Source organism: Lithobates pipiens, unplaced genomic scaffold (genome assembly GCF_037356315.1).
Source record: "Lithobates pipiens isolate NorthernLeopardFrog02 unplaced genomic scaffold, aLitPip1_a1.2 Scaffold_3, whole genome shotgun sequence".
Lineage (NCBI taxonomy): Eukaryota > Metazoa > Chordata > Amphibia > Anura > Ranidae > Lithobates > Lithobates pipiens.
This window is the reverse complement of record NW_027507790.1, coordinates 104,681-124,416: the sequence shown is the minus strand read 5'-3', so window position 1 is coordinate 124,416 and position 19,736 is coordinate 104,681. Positions and strand designations below refer to the sequence as shown.

At 42.2% G+C, this 19,736-nt stretch overlaps 1 protein-coding gene across 2 annotated transcripts in view; it reads right to left on the bottom strand.

The window, feature by feature from the left end:
* The window catches only part of SLC12A6 (solute carrier family 12 member 6), a 94,664-nt gene that overhangs the window by 58,123 nt on the left and 16,805 nt on the right, over positions 1-19,736 (bottom strand). Inside the window, exons 3-9 of one of the 2 annotated variants that reach the window (XM_077461115.1) lie at positions 13,698-13,787; positions 7,629-7,673; positions 7,457-7,545; positions 6,644-6,766; positions 6,411-6,557; positions 6,268-6,322; positions 5,965-6,095 (exon numbers count right to left, since the gene is read on the bottom strand). In XM_077461115.1, coding sequence (XP_077317241.1) covers positions 5,965-6,095; positions 6,268-6,322; positions 6,411-6,557; positions 6,644-6,766; positions 7,457-7,545; positions 7,629-7,673; positions 13,698-13,787 — 680 coding nt within the window. The remainder of the gene's footprint in view (positions 1-5,964; positions 6,096-6,267; positions 6,323-6,410; positions 6,558-6,643; positions 6,767-7,456; positions 7,546-7,628; positions 7,674-13,697; positions 13,788-19,736) is intronic. The other variant, XM_077461116.1, reaches the window with a different exon arrangement.

Genomic DNA, 19,736 nt, shown 5'->3' with positions numbered 1-19,736 from the left:
CATTAATCCCATTGGCCCTCTCAGGAACTGTAAACCGCAGCAGTTTCCTTGCAGCTGTAATTTTGGAAAAAAAGTGGGACTGTTTCCCTGCGTTTTCTGTAGGGACAGCTATGACTTCGCGAATGCAGACGCCAGGGAAACTGGCATAGTATGAACCTAGCCTTATACCACAAGTAATGTGTGGCTTTTTTTGTTGAAAACGAATTTCAGAAATCTAATTGAAAGTTAGTGATTACTCAACCTTAAAAAGTGATTGTAAACAACCCGTTCAGTTAAAAATAAAAAATTAAAGGCAAAACATTTTTGTATAGATATAAAAAAAAAGGAAGTACCGGCCACCAGGAATGAAATTTGTTTCCCTCTGAGTACTTTCTTGGTGGGAGTACATCTTTCGCCCAGGTTCTGTTTTTTTGAGACTTCTCACTGGTTTCCATCTCCCCATCCTCACAGCGCTCCCTGGGGGAAGCTTGGTGGCATGGTTGGCTCTTTATGCATTAAATGTTTCTACTTTTATGGAGGTTTTGTTTTGAAGTTTCTTTTACAAATCTAGGGTGGTATACCCGCCCATATACAGTAATCTTTCGACTACCTTACAAAGAGTCATCTATACTATGCCAGTAGGCCAGTCGTTTTTCATCAATTGCATCTGTCTGTGCTTCTCCCGAAGAAGCAAGACTTTTATTGCAAAACACGTTGAGACCTAGCACAGCCATTCCAAAACTACTGACAGTCATCTCTGTGACATACCTAGGTCTCATGGAAAGGTTTATTAAATGAATGTAAAATTTACCAGTATGTTGAGGTCTAATATATTTTCCTCTTTCTGTATTACATGTTTTTAAATGTGTGTTGAATAAAACCATTTATAAAATGTTACCTGGTACATTTTGAGGTGTGCTCTTTAAAAGTAATTTTGTTTTTTGTTGTGTACATACTATTGGGGACTGGGTAACACCTCTACCCATCTCATACCAGCTCTATTCTCTTTATACACTACATCTGAAAGCATTCCATTGCTGTAGCCCTGGAATTCAGCCCTGGACTAAAGTTTACATCAAATGCCACAGGTGTGCATGTGTACTGTATACAGGCATAATATGTTAAGTGCAAACAAATCATAGATAAGTGGTATTTTAATGAAATGTTTTAAGTGTAAACTGAATGCACAATAATACTGAAACACCATCTGTCCCTTTAAAAAGGGGTCAATGGATATACAATGCATAATTTACCCTAATTAACCGTTTCCTACAACAGTTAATGAGTACAATAAACCTACTGAAAGTCACAGCAGGAAGCCTCAATTAACATAAAAAACAAACAGAATAGAACACAGGACGGGACACAAACAAAGACCTAGTTCACACAGATGTGACTTGAGTTGGAAATAAATGCATGACAATGGAACTCATACTGTTTACAATGAAATGCAAGGTCCACTTTTCAACTATGCCCCCTCCTTCAGATGAGATCCGGGGCATGTAGAGTAAAACCCAAATGTCTCTTAAAATATTCTAATACTGTGCTGTGGTGTCTTTTCATGAGACTCAGGCTCCATTCACACTTGTATGACCCCAACGTTGCACGGACTTTGAAGTGCTACTTTGATGCAACTTTGGATGGGTGCAACTTGGATAAGACTTTGGCTTTGATCAGTGATAACGGACAACTGTTGCATTGTATAAAATTCAAGTACAACTTTCATGGTTGAGGGTTAACATTGACGTCTATGGCCTTCAAGTTGCATAAAAGTCAGACCAAAGTAGTGCATGAACTACTTTGAGGTCACCACAACTTTAAATCGCACACATATGAATAGTTATCATTGGAAGACATGGGGGGGAACGACCTGCTATGCAACTTTGATGTCCAAAGTCGCATGACAATTTACACAAGCGTGAATGGAGCCTTAAAATACCTACCATTCTTGGCATTTCATCATCAGGATGATGATATTACCCTCCGAATCACAGAAGCTGGTGGAAAGATATGTATAATAATATTAATCTATTTTTCACACCTATGCATTTTTGGTACTTTTTACATTTTGCAGATGTGCGCTACAGAACGTGTTCCATAGGAACTATATGTAAACAAAAAACACTGCGCAGTACAAAAATATAAAAGAAAAAGCTGCCAACACGCTAAAACTAGGATTTTTTAGCTATAGAAACGTCAAAGTTTGAAGTGTAGGCGCTAAACCTATATTACTGTGATATTCAAAGGAGTTTAACCCAAAAGACACAAAGGAAAAAACGCATAAAAAAAGTGAACAATATACGTGCAGGGAACAAAATTATATATAAGGACCACAAAGTGTGTCAATGTAACTGTAACTTATTTGTAAACCATAACCCCAAATCTGGGGATAACATCTTAAGACAAAGAAAAACATGTATAAATAATCAAGTCCATATATTGGTGAACGTAGATGTGCAGATATAAATCCCAACAAGTTTATAGTGAAGGCAACAAATCCCAATGTGATGTAACCATAGGCAATTCCACCGTCGTGCAACTCCCACCACCTTACGAAACAAAGGTTTACCGAAAAAGATGACCTGGATAGACTTATGTCTAAAGGGTCGAAAATGGCTTGTAATTCCAACTACTGAGGCATTGGATTCAGCATTCCATATTTCCGTGGATCACGGGATGGGTAATCTTTACGATATAGTGGACTGTGTATGGTCACCGTTTTTTAGAGAGACAGCTCCGGTATCAGCTCGGACATAGAGGATGGAAGGATAGAGCCGAAATAGTGTAATAACGTTTTTAAAAAAATTCTTTTTTAATAAAAATAAAATATTAAACTCACATTTCCATGGTTGTAAATAGACATGTCACAAGAAATAGGCAGTGGTAGAGTCTTCCCGGACGCGTTTCGACCTATGGGTCATCATCTGCGGACGATGACCCATAGGTCGAAACGCATCCGGGAAGACTCTACCACTGCCTATTTCTTGTGACATGTCTATTTACAACCATGGAAATGTGAGTTTAATATTTTATTTTTATTAAAAAAGAATTTTTAAAAAAACGTTATTACACCATTTCGGCTCTATCCTTCCATCCTCTATGTCCGAGCTGATCTCTCTAAAAAACGGTGACCATACACAGTCCACTATATCGTAAAGATTACCCATCCTGTGATCCACGGAAATATGGAATGCAGAATCCAATGCCTCAGTAGTTGGAATTACAAGCCATTTTCGACCCTTTAGACATAAGTCTATCCGGGTCATCTTTTTCCGGTAAGCCTTTGCTTCGTAAGGTGGTGGGAGTTGCACGATGGTGGAATTGCCTATGGTTACATCACATTGGGATTTGTTGCCTTCACTATAAACTTGTTGGGATTTATATCTGCACATCTACGTTCACCAATATATGGACTTGATTGTTTATACATTTTTTTTCTTTGTCTTAAGATGTTATCCCCAGATTTGGGGTTATGGTTTACAAATAAGTTACAGTTACATTGACACACTTTATGGTCCTTATATATAATTTTGTTCCCTGCACGTATATTGTTCACTTTTTTATGTGTTTTTTCCTTTGTGTCTTTTGGGTTAAACTCCTTTGAATATCACAGTAATATAGGTTTAGCGCCTACACTTCACACTTTGACGTGTTCCATAGGAAACCATGTTAAATGGACTGTAGTGCAAACCCACAAAATGCAAAAAGCACTAAAAATGCATAGGTGTGAACCAGGCCTAAACCAGTTTTATTTAAAAAGGGGGCACAATTAAAAAAATCAGAGCTTGCATGGTGTAATGCTTGTAAACCCCGCTTTGAGGGGTCTACAGGCATTAGAGAAAAAGTTGACACTTTGGGGGAGATTTACTAAAACTGGAACACTCATAATTTGGTGCAGCTGTGCATGGTAGCAAATTAAGCTTTGACAGTAAAACAGGGACACCGATTGCTTTCTATGCAGAGCTACAACAGATTTTGCACGATCCAGTGTTAGTAACCCCCCCTCCCCCCTTTCTGGGCAGTTACTGCCATATCAAGCTACATCTTATCTAAACTCTGACCCCTGGCAACATGCCCTGGATAAGATAAGACAAGATCCAGTTGGATTTTTCAGGCAAATTACTATCCAGCTGCCACCTATGGTCTGTAAGCATTTTTAAACTGGCCATACACTGAGTAAATTTTGTCTGGTTTTTGATGAATTGGCCAAATTTCATCACTGGATTGCCCTGTTGGCACCACTTTTTCCAGTATCCTTTGATAAATCAAAGAAGCTGGGCAGAGAATTTTCAGCCAAACAGAGCTTGCATCCAATCAGTTACAGGCAATGCTCAGGTATTCTGACAGCCAGCGCCAGCTTTCAGGATACAATAAGCGTAGTGGGAGTTCGTGCTGTTTAGCATGGATGGAAGAATCTGTTAGATTTTATTTCTTTCAACCCTCAAGCTAAACAAAAGAATTCTATAAAAGGTGCATGGCCAGCTTTAATTTCCCTATAGGCGTCTTAATGCAGTTGCATGTATGTGAACAATCCACCTGCCATCAGGCATTCCTGCTGTGTGCCACTACCTGTAACATGAATGTTTGGCTTTGATAAATGTTAAAGTTTAATTGAATGGAGATAAAGGAGGAAAGCGACACTGGCAGACTCTGCTAGATCTGCTTTTTGGCAGGAAGAAAAAGCATGTAGGACAGGTTTTCTAGCCTGTATGATTTTTCCCACACAGCTGCCCACCCAGCCAACAGGTTGGGGACCTTATAGCTTTGAGACTAATGGCCAACCACTTTAGATCACCTTACGTCAGTCTACTACCCTGTTTCCCCGAAAATAAGACCTAGTGCGATTGTCGGTGATGGCTGCAATATAAGCCCTACCCCCCAAATAAGCGGTAGTTAAAGTTCTTGTAGGTCTTATTTTCATGGTAGGGCTTATTTTCGGGGAAACAGGGTAGGGCTTATATGGTAGCCATCGCCGAAAATCACGCTAGATCTTATTTTCGGGGAAACAGGGTATTAGCTATGTAACCTTAAATCTATTTCACTACACAGTGGAAAAAAAGAAGACAAGTATAACAAGTTTCTACCACCTAGTGGGATTTTTATATATGTATATTTTTGACTAATACAAAAATCTTTAGCTTTTACGTGTTAAAATGTTGATAATCACTCAACAATTACTGTTGCTCATAATAAACTCTACAAAGTAACTGGAACGGTTTGTCCTGAAAGACAAACCTTGGATGCCTCTTCTAAAATGTGTACATACACTTGAAAGGCTGGGTAATCATCCAGTCATGATCTTACTGCCCTCAGGGCAAGGTGTCTGTGCAATGCTACACTCTATAAACTTGTAGGGTCAGTTGTTTATGTGAATAAGGCAGGCCACACACATTTTACAATTTTATACAATTTTCTTTCCTTCAAGCACAGATTGAAAGGAAGAAAATTGCTCAATTCCCCCCTCAACACAGTCATTGTTGATGGGGGAATCCCTCTCACTGCGTTATTGTATTCTGACAGTAGGAGGTTTCCCAGCCATCGGAATACAATGGTCACTGCTAGCGGTTATACCTGCCGACAGTAATTGAACAGAGAAAAAAATACATATATTTTTTCTTTAGTAGACCCCCAAAGAAACTTTGACCAGTGTAGTGGAGTGTCCTACAAAATTGTTGGATTGGTATTATTTATCTTGAAATATCTATTAGGCAGATTTACAAGCACCTTAATGTATACATGTGGTAATTTTTAATTTCAACCACTTTCAATTCATAGACATCACACATAGATTTGTAAGTAATCGTCAGAAACTAAGCTACAAACCATAAGTTTTATCAACCATCAGAATTTAGACAAATTGGGAGAAAATTGAATTTTATCAACAGAGATTCAATTTTTCTGCAGGCCATGGCCAGCTTAAACTAATTTACCTTCCAGTACAGCATAATAAAACTACAGTCTGTATAAAATGTCATTGTGTCTTACCAGGAATATCTCAATTGCTCCAAGGATATACATAGCAGTAGCAAAGGTTGTTCCAAGGTAAAAGCAGAGACCAACAGCACCTCCAAATTCAGGGCCGAGTGCCCGGGAAATCATAAAATATGAACCACCCGCTAATATAAAAAGGGGAAAAAAAAAAAAAACAGTGACATGAATGAGACTATGACTAGAAGACCATTAAACTCAACTAAAACTAAATATGGTTTTAGGATAGGAAAAACACAAATAAAGATCACAAGACTTAAAGTCTGCACAGAAAACAGCCTGACAGGGATGGAACTTTACCTGGTACTACCCCATTGGTCGCTATAGCACTCATTGAGATTGCTGTAAGCAATGTCTGAAAAGAGAAATGTACATCAAGTTTGCACGTGCATCCATATTAACCATTACATCCAAGAACTAGGACATATTTCAACACTACTTACACAGCAGCAGCAGGAAAATACAATGCAGAAGGCATGTAGTATCCCAGCAGTCCCCACTACCCAAGGTAGACGGAGAAACAAGATAACACCAAAAATGTTTTGTAAGCACGGAAGGTATACCCCCATAATTGTTCCCATTCGAGGTGCCTGATAAAACATAAAAAGATAGGTGCAGTGAATATAATATACTGACAACGTAAACTCAGATCTGCAGTGAAATATTATATTTGTACCTTAGTTTGCTTTTTTTTGCCCTCGCTCTCCTCCTCATGTTCTTTTGCACCTTGAGGGAGGTTAGTGTAATTGGCCAGACGGTTTAAGAGGGAGGAAACTTTGGGCCTTGTGTCCATCTCTTCCTATATGTAAAAAGAAAGACATTACGTGTACATTATATTCAGCAGTGAATATTGCTAAATACAAAATAAAATAAAAATACAATTCTAGGTTACACAACTCTTTCTTGAGGGCCACATACAGGCTGTGATTTTGAGTCGGGGACCTAGCTAAGTCTTATTTATTACTGCCTATTATTTAAAGAAATCCTAAAACAGTGAAAGGATCACAGCCTTTGAGTGATGTTTTAAAGAATACCCCAAAAGGGTGGTGTACATACAGATCCCAAGACCACTATTCATTCTGGGGGATCATTCCTGATGTTATATTCTACACAGACATACAGTCTCTAGAGCAGAGTTTCTCAACCAGGTTCGGTGGAATCCTGGGGTTCTTCCAGAGGTTGCTAGGGGTTCCTTGTGCAATAAGAAGTTTCTGCCCTGCCGTTCCCACTGACACCATTGATCTTTTAGTTATCTGTAAGGGGGCAAGTCTTCTTAATGACCACAAGTGTAAGGATCATTCTTCCCTCTGACATCACACGTGTATCTTGATGTGTAAATATTCTAATTTTTAGCAGGGGTTCCCTGAGACCAGAAAGTTATTTCAAGGGTTCCTCTGTGTTGAAAAGGTTGAGAAATACTGCTCTACAGAATAGAATCTGTGTCACTTAGATAACTGAGGATTGTATAATGTGACCACCCGTCTCTTACCTCAAACAAAGCCAAATTTCTGTCATACGAATCTTCCCCCTCTTCATTGTGATTCTGGTACAGAGCGGAGTTCTTCCTGCGGTCAATCTCTGGAGAAGACAGTATTCAGTCATAACAACTGTCACACGTCTCACTGAGCATATCATCATTTGAAACCAAACAAAAACTGTACCTAGGAGCTTGCTGTTTTCCTCTGTTACTGATGTCTGGCTTCGATCTTTTGTGGAAAACAAAAGAATTAAATTGATCTTTAGTATCTGAAGACTTTACAATCATCTAGTAATGATGTTTAAAAAGTCAAATCTATTTTAACTAAAATGTTAAATAATGTTGAACTTAGCCATACACTTCTTAATCCAACCATATAATAATGTGAGCCCAATGACCTGGTTACACAGATAGAGGTATTTATCAGATGATCAGTTATCAACAATTGGTATTTGAAAAGTAGGGATAGATATTATATACACACACACACACACAGTATCTCACAAAAGTACACCCCTCACAATTTTGTAAATATTTTATTACACCTCTTCACGTGACAACACTGAAGAAATGACACTTTGCTACAATGTAAAGCAGCGAGTGTACAGCTTGTATAACAGTGTGAATTTACTGTCCCCTCAAAATAACTCAACTTGCAGCCATTAATGTCTAAACCGCTGGCAACAATCATACGCTTATTTCCCAAAGACAACCTCTGGATATGACGCTGAGCACATGCATTCAACTTGTTTGGTTGACCATGGTGAGGCCTGCTCTGAGTGGAACCTGTCCTGTTAAACCACTGTATGGTCTTGGCCACCGTGCTGCAGCTCAGTTTCAGGGTCTTTCCAATCTTCTTATAGCCTAGGCCAGGGATGGCGAACCTTGGCACCCCAGATGTTTTGGAACTACATTTCCCATGATGCTCAAGTACACTGCAGAGTGCATGAGCATTATGGGAAATGTAGTTCCAAAACATCTAGGGTGCCAAGGTTCGCCATCACTGGCCTAGGCCGTCTTTATGTAGAGCAACAATTCTTTTTTTCAGATCCTCAGAGTTATTTGCCATGAGGTGCCATGTTGAACTTCCAGTGACCAGTATGAGAGAGTGAGACCAAATTTACCCCACCTGCTCCCTATTCACACCTGAGACCTTGTAACACTAACGAGTCACATGACATTGAGGAGGGAAAATGGCTAATTGGGCCCAATTTGGACATTTTCACTTAGGGTGTACTCACTTTTGTTGCCAACGGTTTAGACATTAATGGCTGTGTGTCGAGTTATTTTGAGGGGACAGCAAATTTACACTGTTATACAAACTGTACAATCACTACTTTACATTGTAGCAAAGTGTAATTTCTTCAGTGTTGTCACACGAAAAAACAGAAAGAAATATTTACAAAAATGTAAGAGGTGCACTCACTTTTCTGAGATACAAATATATATAATTTTTTTTCCCCATACAGGGCTGATATACAGTATATAGTGTACATATGTGTGTGTGTGTGTATATATATATATATATATATATATATATATATAAAATATATAATATATATATATAGTGCCTTGCGAAAGTATTCGCCCCACTTGAACTTTTCAACCTTTTGCCACATTTCAGGCTTCAAACATAAAGATATAAAATTTAAATTTTTTTGTGAAGAATCACCAACAAGTGGGACACAATTGTGAAGTGGAACAAAATCTATTGGATAATTTAAACTTTTTTTAGCAGATAAAAAACTGAAAAGTGGTGTGTGCAAAATTATTCTGCCCGTTTACTTTCAGTGCAGCAAACTCACTCCAGAAGTTCAGTGAGGATCTCTGAATGATCCAATGTTGTCCTAAATGACTGATGGTGATAAATAGAATCCACCTGTGTGTAATCAAGTCTCTGTATAAATGCACCTGCTCTGTGATAGTCTCAGGGTTCTGTTGAAAGCGCAGAGAGCATCATGAAGACCAAGGAACACACCAGGCAGGTCCGTAATACTGTTGTGGAGAAGTTTAAAGCCGGATTTGGATACGAAAAGATTTCCCACGCTTTAAACATCCCAAGGAGCACTGTGCAAGCGATCATTTTGAAATGGAAGGAGTATCAGACCACTGCAAATCTACCAAGACCTGGCCGTCCCTCTAAACTTTCAGCTCAGACAAGGAGAAGACTGATCAGAGATGCAGCCAAGAGGCCCATGACCACTCTGGATGAACTGCAGAGAACTACAGCTGAGGTGGGAGAGTCTGTCCATAGGACAACAATCAGTCATACACTGCACAAATCTGGCCTTTATGGAAGAGTGGCAAGAAGAAAGACATTTCTCAAAGATATCCATAAAAAGTCTCGTCTAAAGTTTGCCACAAGCCACCTGGGAGACACACCAAACATGTGGAAGAAGGTGCTCTGGTCAGATGAAACCAAAATCAAACTTTTTGCCCACAATGCAAAACGATATGTTTGGCGTAAAAGCAACACAGCTCATCATCCTCAACACACCATCCCCAAACCTGTCAAACATGGTGGTGGCAGCATCATGGTTTGGGCCTGCTTTTCTTCAGCAGGGACAGGGAAGATGGTTAAAATTGAGGGGAAGATGGATGCAGCCAAATACAGGACCATTCTGGATGAAAACCTGTTGGAGTCTGCAAAAGACCTGAAACTGGGACGGAGATTTATCTTCCAACAAGACAATGATCCCAAACATACAGCAAAATCTACAAAGGAATGGTTCACAAATAAACGTATCCAGGTATTAGAATGGCCAAGTCAAAGTCCAGACCTGAATCCAATCGAGAATCTGTGGAAAGAGCTGAAAACTGCTGTTCACAAACGCTCTCCATCCAACCTCACTGAGCTCGAGCTGTTTTGCAAGGAAGAATGGGCAAGAATTTCAGTCTCACGATGTGCAAAACTGATAGAGACATACCCCAAGCGACTTGCAGCTGTAATCGCAGCAAAAGGTGGCTCTACAAAGTATTAACGCAAGGGGGCCGAATAATTTTGCATGCCCCACTTTTCTTTTTTTTTTTATTAGTTAAAAAAGTTTCAAAAATCCAATAGATTTTGTTCCACTTCACAATTGTGTCCCACTTGTTGGTGATTCTTCACAAAAAATAAAAATGTTATATCTTTATGTTTGAAGCCTGAAATGTGGCAAAAGGTTGAAAAGTTCAAGGGAGCCGAATACTTTCGCAAGGCACTGTATATATAAAATGTTTTTTTTTTTTTTGCCTTTCTCTGGATCAACTGTGGGTGAAGGATTGTGTATATGGACTGGACTGTGGATGGACTTGTGCCTTTTTTCAACTTAACCAATATATTATATATATATATATATATATATATATATATATATATATATATATATATATATATATATATATATATATATACACACATACACACACACACTGTATATATACATATAACATGTGTGTGTTCAGTCATATCTGACACTCAGATTCTAGGGGCCAGCAACCTGGGCACCATGTCTGATATGCTTGATGCCCTTTCCAATAGGATTTTCTTTATGACGTAGGCTGCCGGGGTGTTCCTCAGTACCCTTGATTACCCAAGCTTGGGACTGGCATGGAGAATGTGGTAACACGTGCATACCCAATTTGTACACATACTAGGGTGAACGCTCTGTTTAGTGTGCGGGCAGATGTCAGATTCAGCTGCAGTGAGCTGTGGTGATAGAGTGTTGTAATGTCCTTTTCATTGCATCACACAGTTCCCTTTTTTTGTTTTGTTTTTGTTGACTTTATTTGAAGTGCAAAAAGTTCACATCATTTATGCCGCTGCACTGCTGTGCCTACCTATATGCAGCAATAAAATGTAGCACATGTGCGTTTTATCACAGCTCACTGCACTGCACCTCCGGGCTGTGTTGCAGTGCTTACAGGTCACACAGAAAACAACAGATTTTTTATGTGCCCTTAGAGTGACTGGCAATCATCCAGTGTGGAAAAACAACAGTCACTGTCACAGTGTGAACAGGCCTTTAGTATCCTTAGTATGCATGAACAGAAGATGCTGAGAGCTTGTTCACACAGGAACGGACAGCTGCCAGCCTGCTTTACCCTCACAGCTGTCTGTTTCCAATTGAGGTAGTGGGCAGTGTGGTGCACGATTCACACACAGCTCCCCTTTTCTTTCTTTTTTTTTTTCATCCAAATTTTATTTGAAATGTACAAAAGTATACTTCATTCATGTTACTACGCTACTATACAGTGCCATGTGATTCTGTGTGCTGCGATAAAATTCAGCATGTGCAGCTCTGTGCTGCATTGCAGCGTGTTTTCTGTGTGTCCTTGAGGTGACAATGCAGTAAAATGCCTGTCACCTCACCCTAAGGGCGCAATCGCACTGTGAGCAGTGACCTGTGTTTTTCTGTATGTAGAAAACAATTGTTTTCTATGTGCCTTGTTCTACTAGTGTCGATGGCACCACACTGCAGTGCAACTTAATGCACTGTGCTGCTGTGAAAAGACCTGAATAAAGTTCAAATATAGTAAATGAAAAAAATAAAGTTTTCAGTATCATGTGCTAAAACACACATTGCACCACTCCCTGCCGGAGCTGACATAGCTATGTTTGCCCGCACAGTAAAATGCTGCTTTTATTGAGCAAGCTAGTTTAAAAATAACCTTAAACCATTTTAAATTAACTTTTTTTTTTTTTTATTTATTTTTTTATTATTCAAATGTAATTTTTTGTGTTTTTTTTGTTCATGAAAGTCATTGTCACAGCCCAAGCTAACAGTAAAGTTGTCAGATATGCTTGTAGAAAATAAAGCTCACATGGAGGTGTGGGCTGCTCACACCTAAACTGGGTCTGATTAGAGAAGTACAATGTCACATTCTAAGATATGAGACGTTGTATACGCACATCTGGGCATGATGACCATTTTTGGTTAAACCCTTTCAATATCAAATTAAGCAAACAGAACACAACTGTTAGAATTCCTACTCATAGGTAGGTATGAGCTCAGGCGTGTTCGCATGGAACACGTGCAGAGCACACCAGGAAGTCGGCACAGAACTGCGCTAATCACAGGCAGTGAGACAAATCCCCCCGATGTGTGGCTGCAGAGATCGGGCAATGTCTCACTGCCTGTGATTAGCGCAGCGCCGACTTTCTGGCGGGCTCTGCACGTGTTCCATGCGAACACGCCTGAGCTCATCCCTACTCAGCCTTATGCTGGCTATACACTATACGAAAAGAAAAAAAAGAAAAAATCGGTCATTTAGACAATTTGTTCGTTTTTCGGCCAGTCAATGGGCACAAAATCGTTGCGTCGTTTTTGAGCCGAAAAATCAAAGGACATTTTCTGCTGAACGAACGATAAATTGAAAGGTTAATGTGTTTCCCGTCCGAACTGTCTGCATTAGGTATATGTAAAAAAAAAAATAAAAAATAAAAAGAAAGAGAGAACAAAAAAATACATTAATGTCCACTGAACAATTTACTGGTCATTACGAAGGATGAGCTGCATGTGCGTGTTCGCAACCCAGACGTGCAGAGCACGCCAGGAAATTGGCACCGCACAGCGCTAATCACAGGCAATGAGACATTTCTCCATCTCTGCAGCTGTGTATCGGGAAAATGTCTCACTGCCCATGATTGGGCGCCGATTTCCTGGCGGGTACTGCACTAGGGATGAGCTCAGGCGTGTTCGCATGGAACACGTGCAGAGCCCGCCAGGAAGTCGGCGCGGCGCTAATCACAGGCAGTGAGACATTACCCGATCTCTGCAGCTGCGCATCCGGGTAGTGTCTCACTGCCTGTGATTAGCGCAGCACAACATTGCCCAGATGCATGGCTGCAGAGATCGGGTAATGTCTCACTGCCTGTGATTAGCGCAGCGCTGCGCCGACTTCCTGGCGGGTTCTGCACGTGTTCCATGCAAACACGCCTGAGCTCATCCCTATTCTGCACATGCTGTTTGCAAACATGCCTGAGCTCATCCTTAGTCATTACACAATGGCACTATCATTTGCGCTCACGGATGAATGTTCGTTTTTCGAAAATTGGTTCGGTCGAGTTTTTGTATAGTGTATGGTCAGCACTATTGAATGTTTACAGTCAATAAAAAAAAAAAAAAAAAAAAATCAAGACACTCAATAAATCACAAGCACGGCTTGAAGGGATTCATTGATAGTTGGGTCCCTCCACATCTCCCATCTGCTTGTTTTCTAAACCAATGATCATGAAAACGAGATGGCTAAAGTGCCAGTAAGAGAGACTTACCAGCCCCCCAGGATTCTTCATCCTCGCCTTCTTTTAGGGCCATGAAGCTGTCCTCCTCGATGTCATCCTCCGGATCGGGCACTTTGGTGACTGTAAAATGTGGCATGTTCACACTGTGGGCTCCACCGCCAGGGCGAATGTTAGCACTCTGGTTCACTTGTTTATTCTGGATTCAGCGTTATCTTTTAACCTTTAGCTGAAACTTTCCATTTTTAATTCCTTCCCCCCCGATCGCCCTCCCTGCTTCCTGAACGTTCGTTCAAATATGGAAGAACTCTGTATTGTACGGTCTCCCTTGTAATTTCTGACTTCCTATCCAACTTGTCCTGACGTTCAGCATTCCTCTGAATCAGCCCAGCTTTGTCTGTTCGTGTGCTGCTTGGAATGCCCACAATTGCCTGCCTGCCTTCCTCCACCCCTTGGTATGGCTTATCTGTGTACTGTGTGCTCTCCTATTTTGGAAACTTTTGTCCTTTCTTCTCCTCCGGCAGGCACTTATCTTTCTCTCTTGCTGTTGGAACACAGACACTAGCAGTGCTTCCCTGTCACATGTTCCTTTCCCATCTAAATGGGAGGTGCATGGTCTTAAAGGCACAGACCCTAGTAAACCTGGCAGGTACACGGCCCTGCCTCCAGACTTCTCATCTGAAGGTGATGGAAAGTCATCTTCTCTGCCCTGACTGTGGGTGTTCCACTACACACTTCATTCCTGAGCAGTACAATAGGTGCCAAGCCGAGCGTCTGTCATTAAGACATTCCCGTAAACTGCTTCCAGGCTGGGGTGTGACGCACAGGTGTACAATAAAAGAAAATCTCATAGCAACACCATTATATACTTGTTGGTAGTAGTGTTTCTGCCCTATTTAGCCTGACAATAGCCAGGCATGAACCCAAAGTAGGACTTAACACAAAACTTTTTTATTTCTATTTTGGATAAAGGGAAGGTTATAACCCCTTCAGGTTATTTATTTATTTATTTTTGCTACCTGCATCCCATTGGGGAGATTTCCTCTCACTTCCTGTCCTATAGTCAAAACAGGAAGTGAGAGAAAATATCTTCAAAGCTAATAAATCCTAGGGGTGTCACTAGGGTCCCCCCCGCCCCACCAATTTATTGTCCTCATTGGAAGATTTCTCCTCTATTACTGTATTAGTGACAACTCCAAATTCAAGATTTTCTTTCCCTTTCAGCCTAGGTTCACATTGATGCGATTTGACATGCATATGCGCATGCCAAGTTGGCAGCTATTGCCGGCAATGGCACTGTCCAAATCGGTGCGACACCATATTTGCGGAGCCGCTCCGATTCCCAAAAGTAATTTTTGTACTACTTTTGGCGACTTCTGCGATTTGTATAGACATCTGTGCAGGAACTTGCACAGATGTCTCTGAAATTGCCCCCAATTTACACGCAGGAATGAAATTGTGCGAATTCAGCGGAACTCGCATGATTTAATTCCCGCTGTCAGTGTGAACCGGGGCTCAGTCTCGGTGATAACCATAAACAGGACAAATAGAGAGGTGGAGCACCGACCACAATAAAAATGTAAAGCTGGGTTAACACCATTGCGAATTGGATGCCAGGTCCTCACATCCAATTCGCAATAGCAGGAGATTTTGACCTGCTCTCTATGGAGCCGGCTCACATATCTCCGCAGCAGGTCTGGTGCGGTTTGCACAAAAACGCTGTGTGTCTTTTGGTCCATTTCAGATCCAAATTCAGCCCAAAATTCAGCTGAAATCGGACCTGAAATGGTGAACCAGGACGCACCGGACCCCTGCTGTCAGCCTCATGCGGCTCATATGTGAACCTAAAGGCATCCGCTGCTACCCACCGCTGCACAGAGTGCAATGGATGGTCTGATTAGGTCCGCCTAAAAAACTGACAGACCCGATCAGTGCATGTGTGAAAGGGGCCCTAGAGTTTATGGAGTAAAGTAAATCAAATAGAATGCTATCAAAAAGTATGATGACATGGCTATGGAGTGATATACAAGGAAATATGACTAAGGCCTTGTTTACAGTAGCAGTGCTTTTTGAAGAGCAATCTGGATCACTCTTCAGAGAGCATTTAACCTTAACTCTTTTAACCCTGCACTAGCATGCTAGCACTAGTGCAACCACACTAACACACAGCAACCATGTGAATTGCCTGTGGCTGCGGGGCACCAGGGCAGTACTGCCTACTGAATGCAAAGGCAGAGATCATTTTTGCTAGGCCACAATGCCAAGCATCAGTGCCATGGTATGTTACACCTACTCCCACTGCCTTTGCAACATAAGGGGAGGGGGGTGGTAAAACCACAGCTCAACCACATGGTTTCACTGTCCCCCCCCAACCACTAGAATACACAAGGCCTTACGATTGCAAGCAGTAAAGTAACCTAAAGTGGAACTTCCGCTGATCGGAACCCTCCCCCCCTCCGGTGTCACAATTGGCACCTTTCAGGGGGGAGGGGGGTGGAGATACCTGTCAAAGACAGGTATTTACACCCACTTCCGGGCATAGACTCCCGTGGGAGTCTACGCCATTTCCTGTCCTGCTGCGCTGTCTGCTGGGACACACACGGGTCCCAGAGACAGCGCGGACAATTCCTATTGCGCTGCGCGACTTGCGCATGCGCAGTAGGGAACCGGGAAGTGAAGCCGATTCGCTTCACTTCCTGATTCCCTAACCTAGAATGGTGGCGGCAGCAGCCGAGAGCCGAGCGATCGATCGGCCTCGGCTGCTGGCATCGCTGGAACCCGGGACAGGTGAGTGTCCATTTATTAAAAGTCAGCAGCTGTAGTATTTATAGCTGCAGGCTTTTAATATTTTTTTGTAGGTGGAATCCCTCTTTAAGCTTAACACGCATTTTACGATGTCTCTGCACATCTCCTTTAGATTTACCAACAACTATCTTGTACAAGAACATACCTGATTGGATACAAATTGATTAGATAGGGTTCGGGTAGGGTTTTGGAAAATGTAAAGTTGATTGTACAAAGATTGTAGGATGAGATTATAACATGTATGTGACTGTTACACTAAACACCTCACAACAGGTTATCAGTGTTTTGTCCTTATAACAAAAAGTTTTATATTGATGCTGCACTACATCTAAAAGGAACTAAGAGAGAAAAGAAAAAAAAAAACATCAGCAAGCAAAATCAGGATACTCATAAGGTGGCCTATTTCCCCACACACTACAGGCTTCCTGTTTGTGCTTGTACATATGGGTACAAGGATTACAAAATATGTGCAATCTTAACTCCAGACAGAAATGTTCTTTGTTTGGAGTCTTCACGGAGGGCCTTTCACACAGGCAGACGCTATCTGTTTTAATCAGCAGAGGTTCCGGAAGCAGATCCCCATCTGAATTTAGAGTCAAATGGAAGAGATGTGACAGTTTCTTGCCTCCATCTTGTAACAGACGCATGTTAGGCAAGGCTGTCTTTAAGGCAGGGCAAAAGGGGCAGCTGCCCTGGGCCCTGTCATTGTTGTGGGGCCCAAAGCTGCTGCCTCATACTTGCCAACTATCTCAGTTTAAATTCCCTTGTCCCTTGAAGCTTTAGTCCTGTGCTGTGTCCCGATATCTCAGTGTGAAGCGCTAGTACTAATCCTGTCCAGCCCTGCCCTATTGTTTTGTACAGATAACTCACCTGCGGGCACTGTGTTTACATGTAAATAACCAGCATTCATATGTAAATAGTGGGGGCATTACAGTAAGTAAAGTAAATAGGTAAATAGCTGCGGCTGGCGGCATTGACATGTAAATAAAGGTGGCATTCATATGTATATCATGCCCCCCTGCAGTGAGATGATGTGCTGTAACCTCTAGCAACCAATCAGTGAGCAGTATTACTGTACAATAATCTCTAGCAACCAATTAACAAGCAGAAATCATTTGCTGTAACCTCTAGCAACTAATCAGTGAGCTGTAATGTACTGTAACCTCTAGCAACTAGTCATTAAGCAGTAATGATATGCTGTAACTGCTGGCAACCAATCGCAATTGCTGCCTGATCTGATACAGTAAACTGATTTTAAGTCTAGCTGCTATTTATTGCATGTCTCAGAGCAGGTGCAGAGTGAAATTGCATGGGGGGGGGCAAGACATTTTTTGCCCAGGGTCCAATCAATATTAAAGATGGCCCTGATGTTAGGTCTATAAGCAGGTGGATATATACAGACATGCACCATTTGCATCCTTTTACCTCCAACCCATCATGTTTAGAAAACTGAAAAAAGGTTTGTGCCTAGACCAGGGATCTCAAATTGGTGGTCCTCCAGCTGTTGCAGAACTACAAGTCCCATCATGCCTCTGTCAGCCTTGCAATGCCTCATGGGACTTGTAGTTTCACAACAGCTGGAGGGCCACCCTGGCCTAGACGGACTTGGAGGTAGTCAGGTGTAAATGGACGCACATCCATATACAGCTACCTGCCAAATATGACTAACATTGAGCTTCTATTCAAATCCACACAAAACCTGATAAATATAAATTCCTACGCATGCTCGGAAACAATTTGACGCATGTTCGTAAGCATTGAACTTCATTTTCTCTGCTTGTCGTAGTGTTGTACGTCACCCCGTTCTCGACGGCCGAGAAGTTCAGAGAACTTTTGTATGACCGTGTGTATGCAAGGCAAGCTTGAGCGGAATTCCGTCGGAAAAAGCATGCAAGATTTTTCTGATGGAAAATCCGCTCGTGTGTATGACAGATACACTCAAAGGCTAAAGAAAACACATCAGTACTTAAAAAAAGGCAGAAAAAAAGACCAGTAAAATCAAGTATTTCAAATGCAAACTTGCAGCATTTTTCCTTTCCACAAGCAATTTTTATCAATTCTAATGCTGCGTACACACGATCGGACTATCCGGCGGACTTGGTCCGGCGGACCAGAGTCCGTCGGACAATCTGCCCGTGTGTGGGCTCCGGCTGACTTTTTCTTTCCAAAAGTCTGGCGGACTTAGAAAGAAATTTTGACAATCCGATTGTCTGTGTGCTAGTCCGCCAGACTTCTGAAATTAACGGACTTGCCCACACACGGAGAAAAGTCCGTTCATTTTGAACGCAGCTCCAGATAGACAGGACTAGCGAAGGAAGTCAATGTCGCCGCCTCCATTGGCAAGATTGACACCTCACTGGCCCCATCACCTGGTATGGACTTAAAGGGGAAGCCCTACGCCGAAAAAACGGTGTGGGGGTCCCCCCCCAAAGTCCATATCAGACCCTTATCCGAGCACACAATCCGGCCGGTCAGGAAAAGGGGTGGGGAGGAAAGGGCCCCCCCTTCCTCAAAGCACCCCCCCATGTTGAGGGCCGGTCAGGAAAGGAGGCGGGGACGAGTGAGCACCCCCCTCTCCTGAACCGTACCAGGCTGCGTGCCCCCAACATGGGGGGGTGCTTTGAGGAAGGGGGGCCCTTTCCCCCCCACCCCTTTTCCTGACCAGCCGGGCTGCGTGCTCGGATAAGGGTCTAATATGGACTTTGGGGGGGATCCCCATGCCGTTTTTTCGGCGTAGGGCTTGCCCTTTAAGTCCATACCAGGTGACATGGCCAGAGAGGTGTCAATCTCGCCGATGGAGGCAGCGACATTGACTTTTTTCGCTAGTCCCGTCTACCTCGAGCCACGCTCAAAATTAACGGACTTTTCTCCGTGTGTGGGCAAGTCCATTCATTTCAAAAGTCCGGCGGACTCCCGCCATAGTCCGGCGGTTTGTCCGCCGGACAAAGTCCGGTCCTGTGTGGGCAGGTCCGCTCATTCGGAAATTCTGGCGGACCTCCGCTGCTAAGTCCACCAGATAGTCCAATCGTGTGTACGCAGCATTATGGGCACTGAACTTGCTATCAAATCTCTCCAGGAGAGAGTCCTCTGCCTCCTTGCACATCGGGGGTCTTTACACTTCTTGGAGTGTCGAATTAATCTCTGTGCTGACCCAGCTCCACCAAACCTCCCCCCTCACCTCTGTAAATAACCTTTTATGAAGCTGGCAGGGCAAAGAGGAATACTATGGAGTGTCACTTTAGGCTGCTGGGATTTCTGACATCCCAT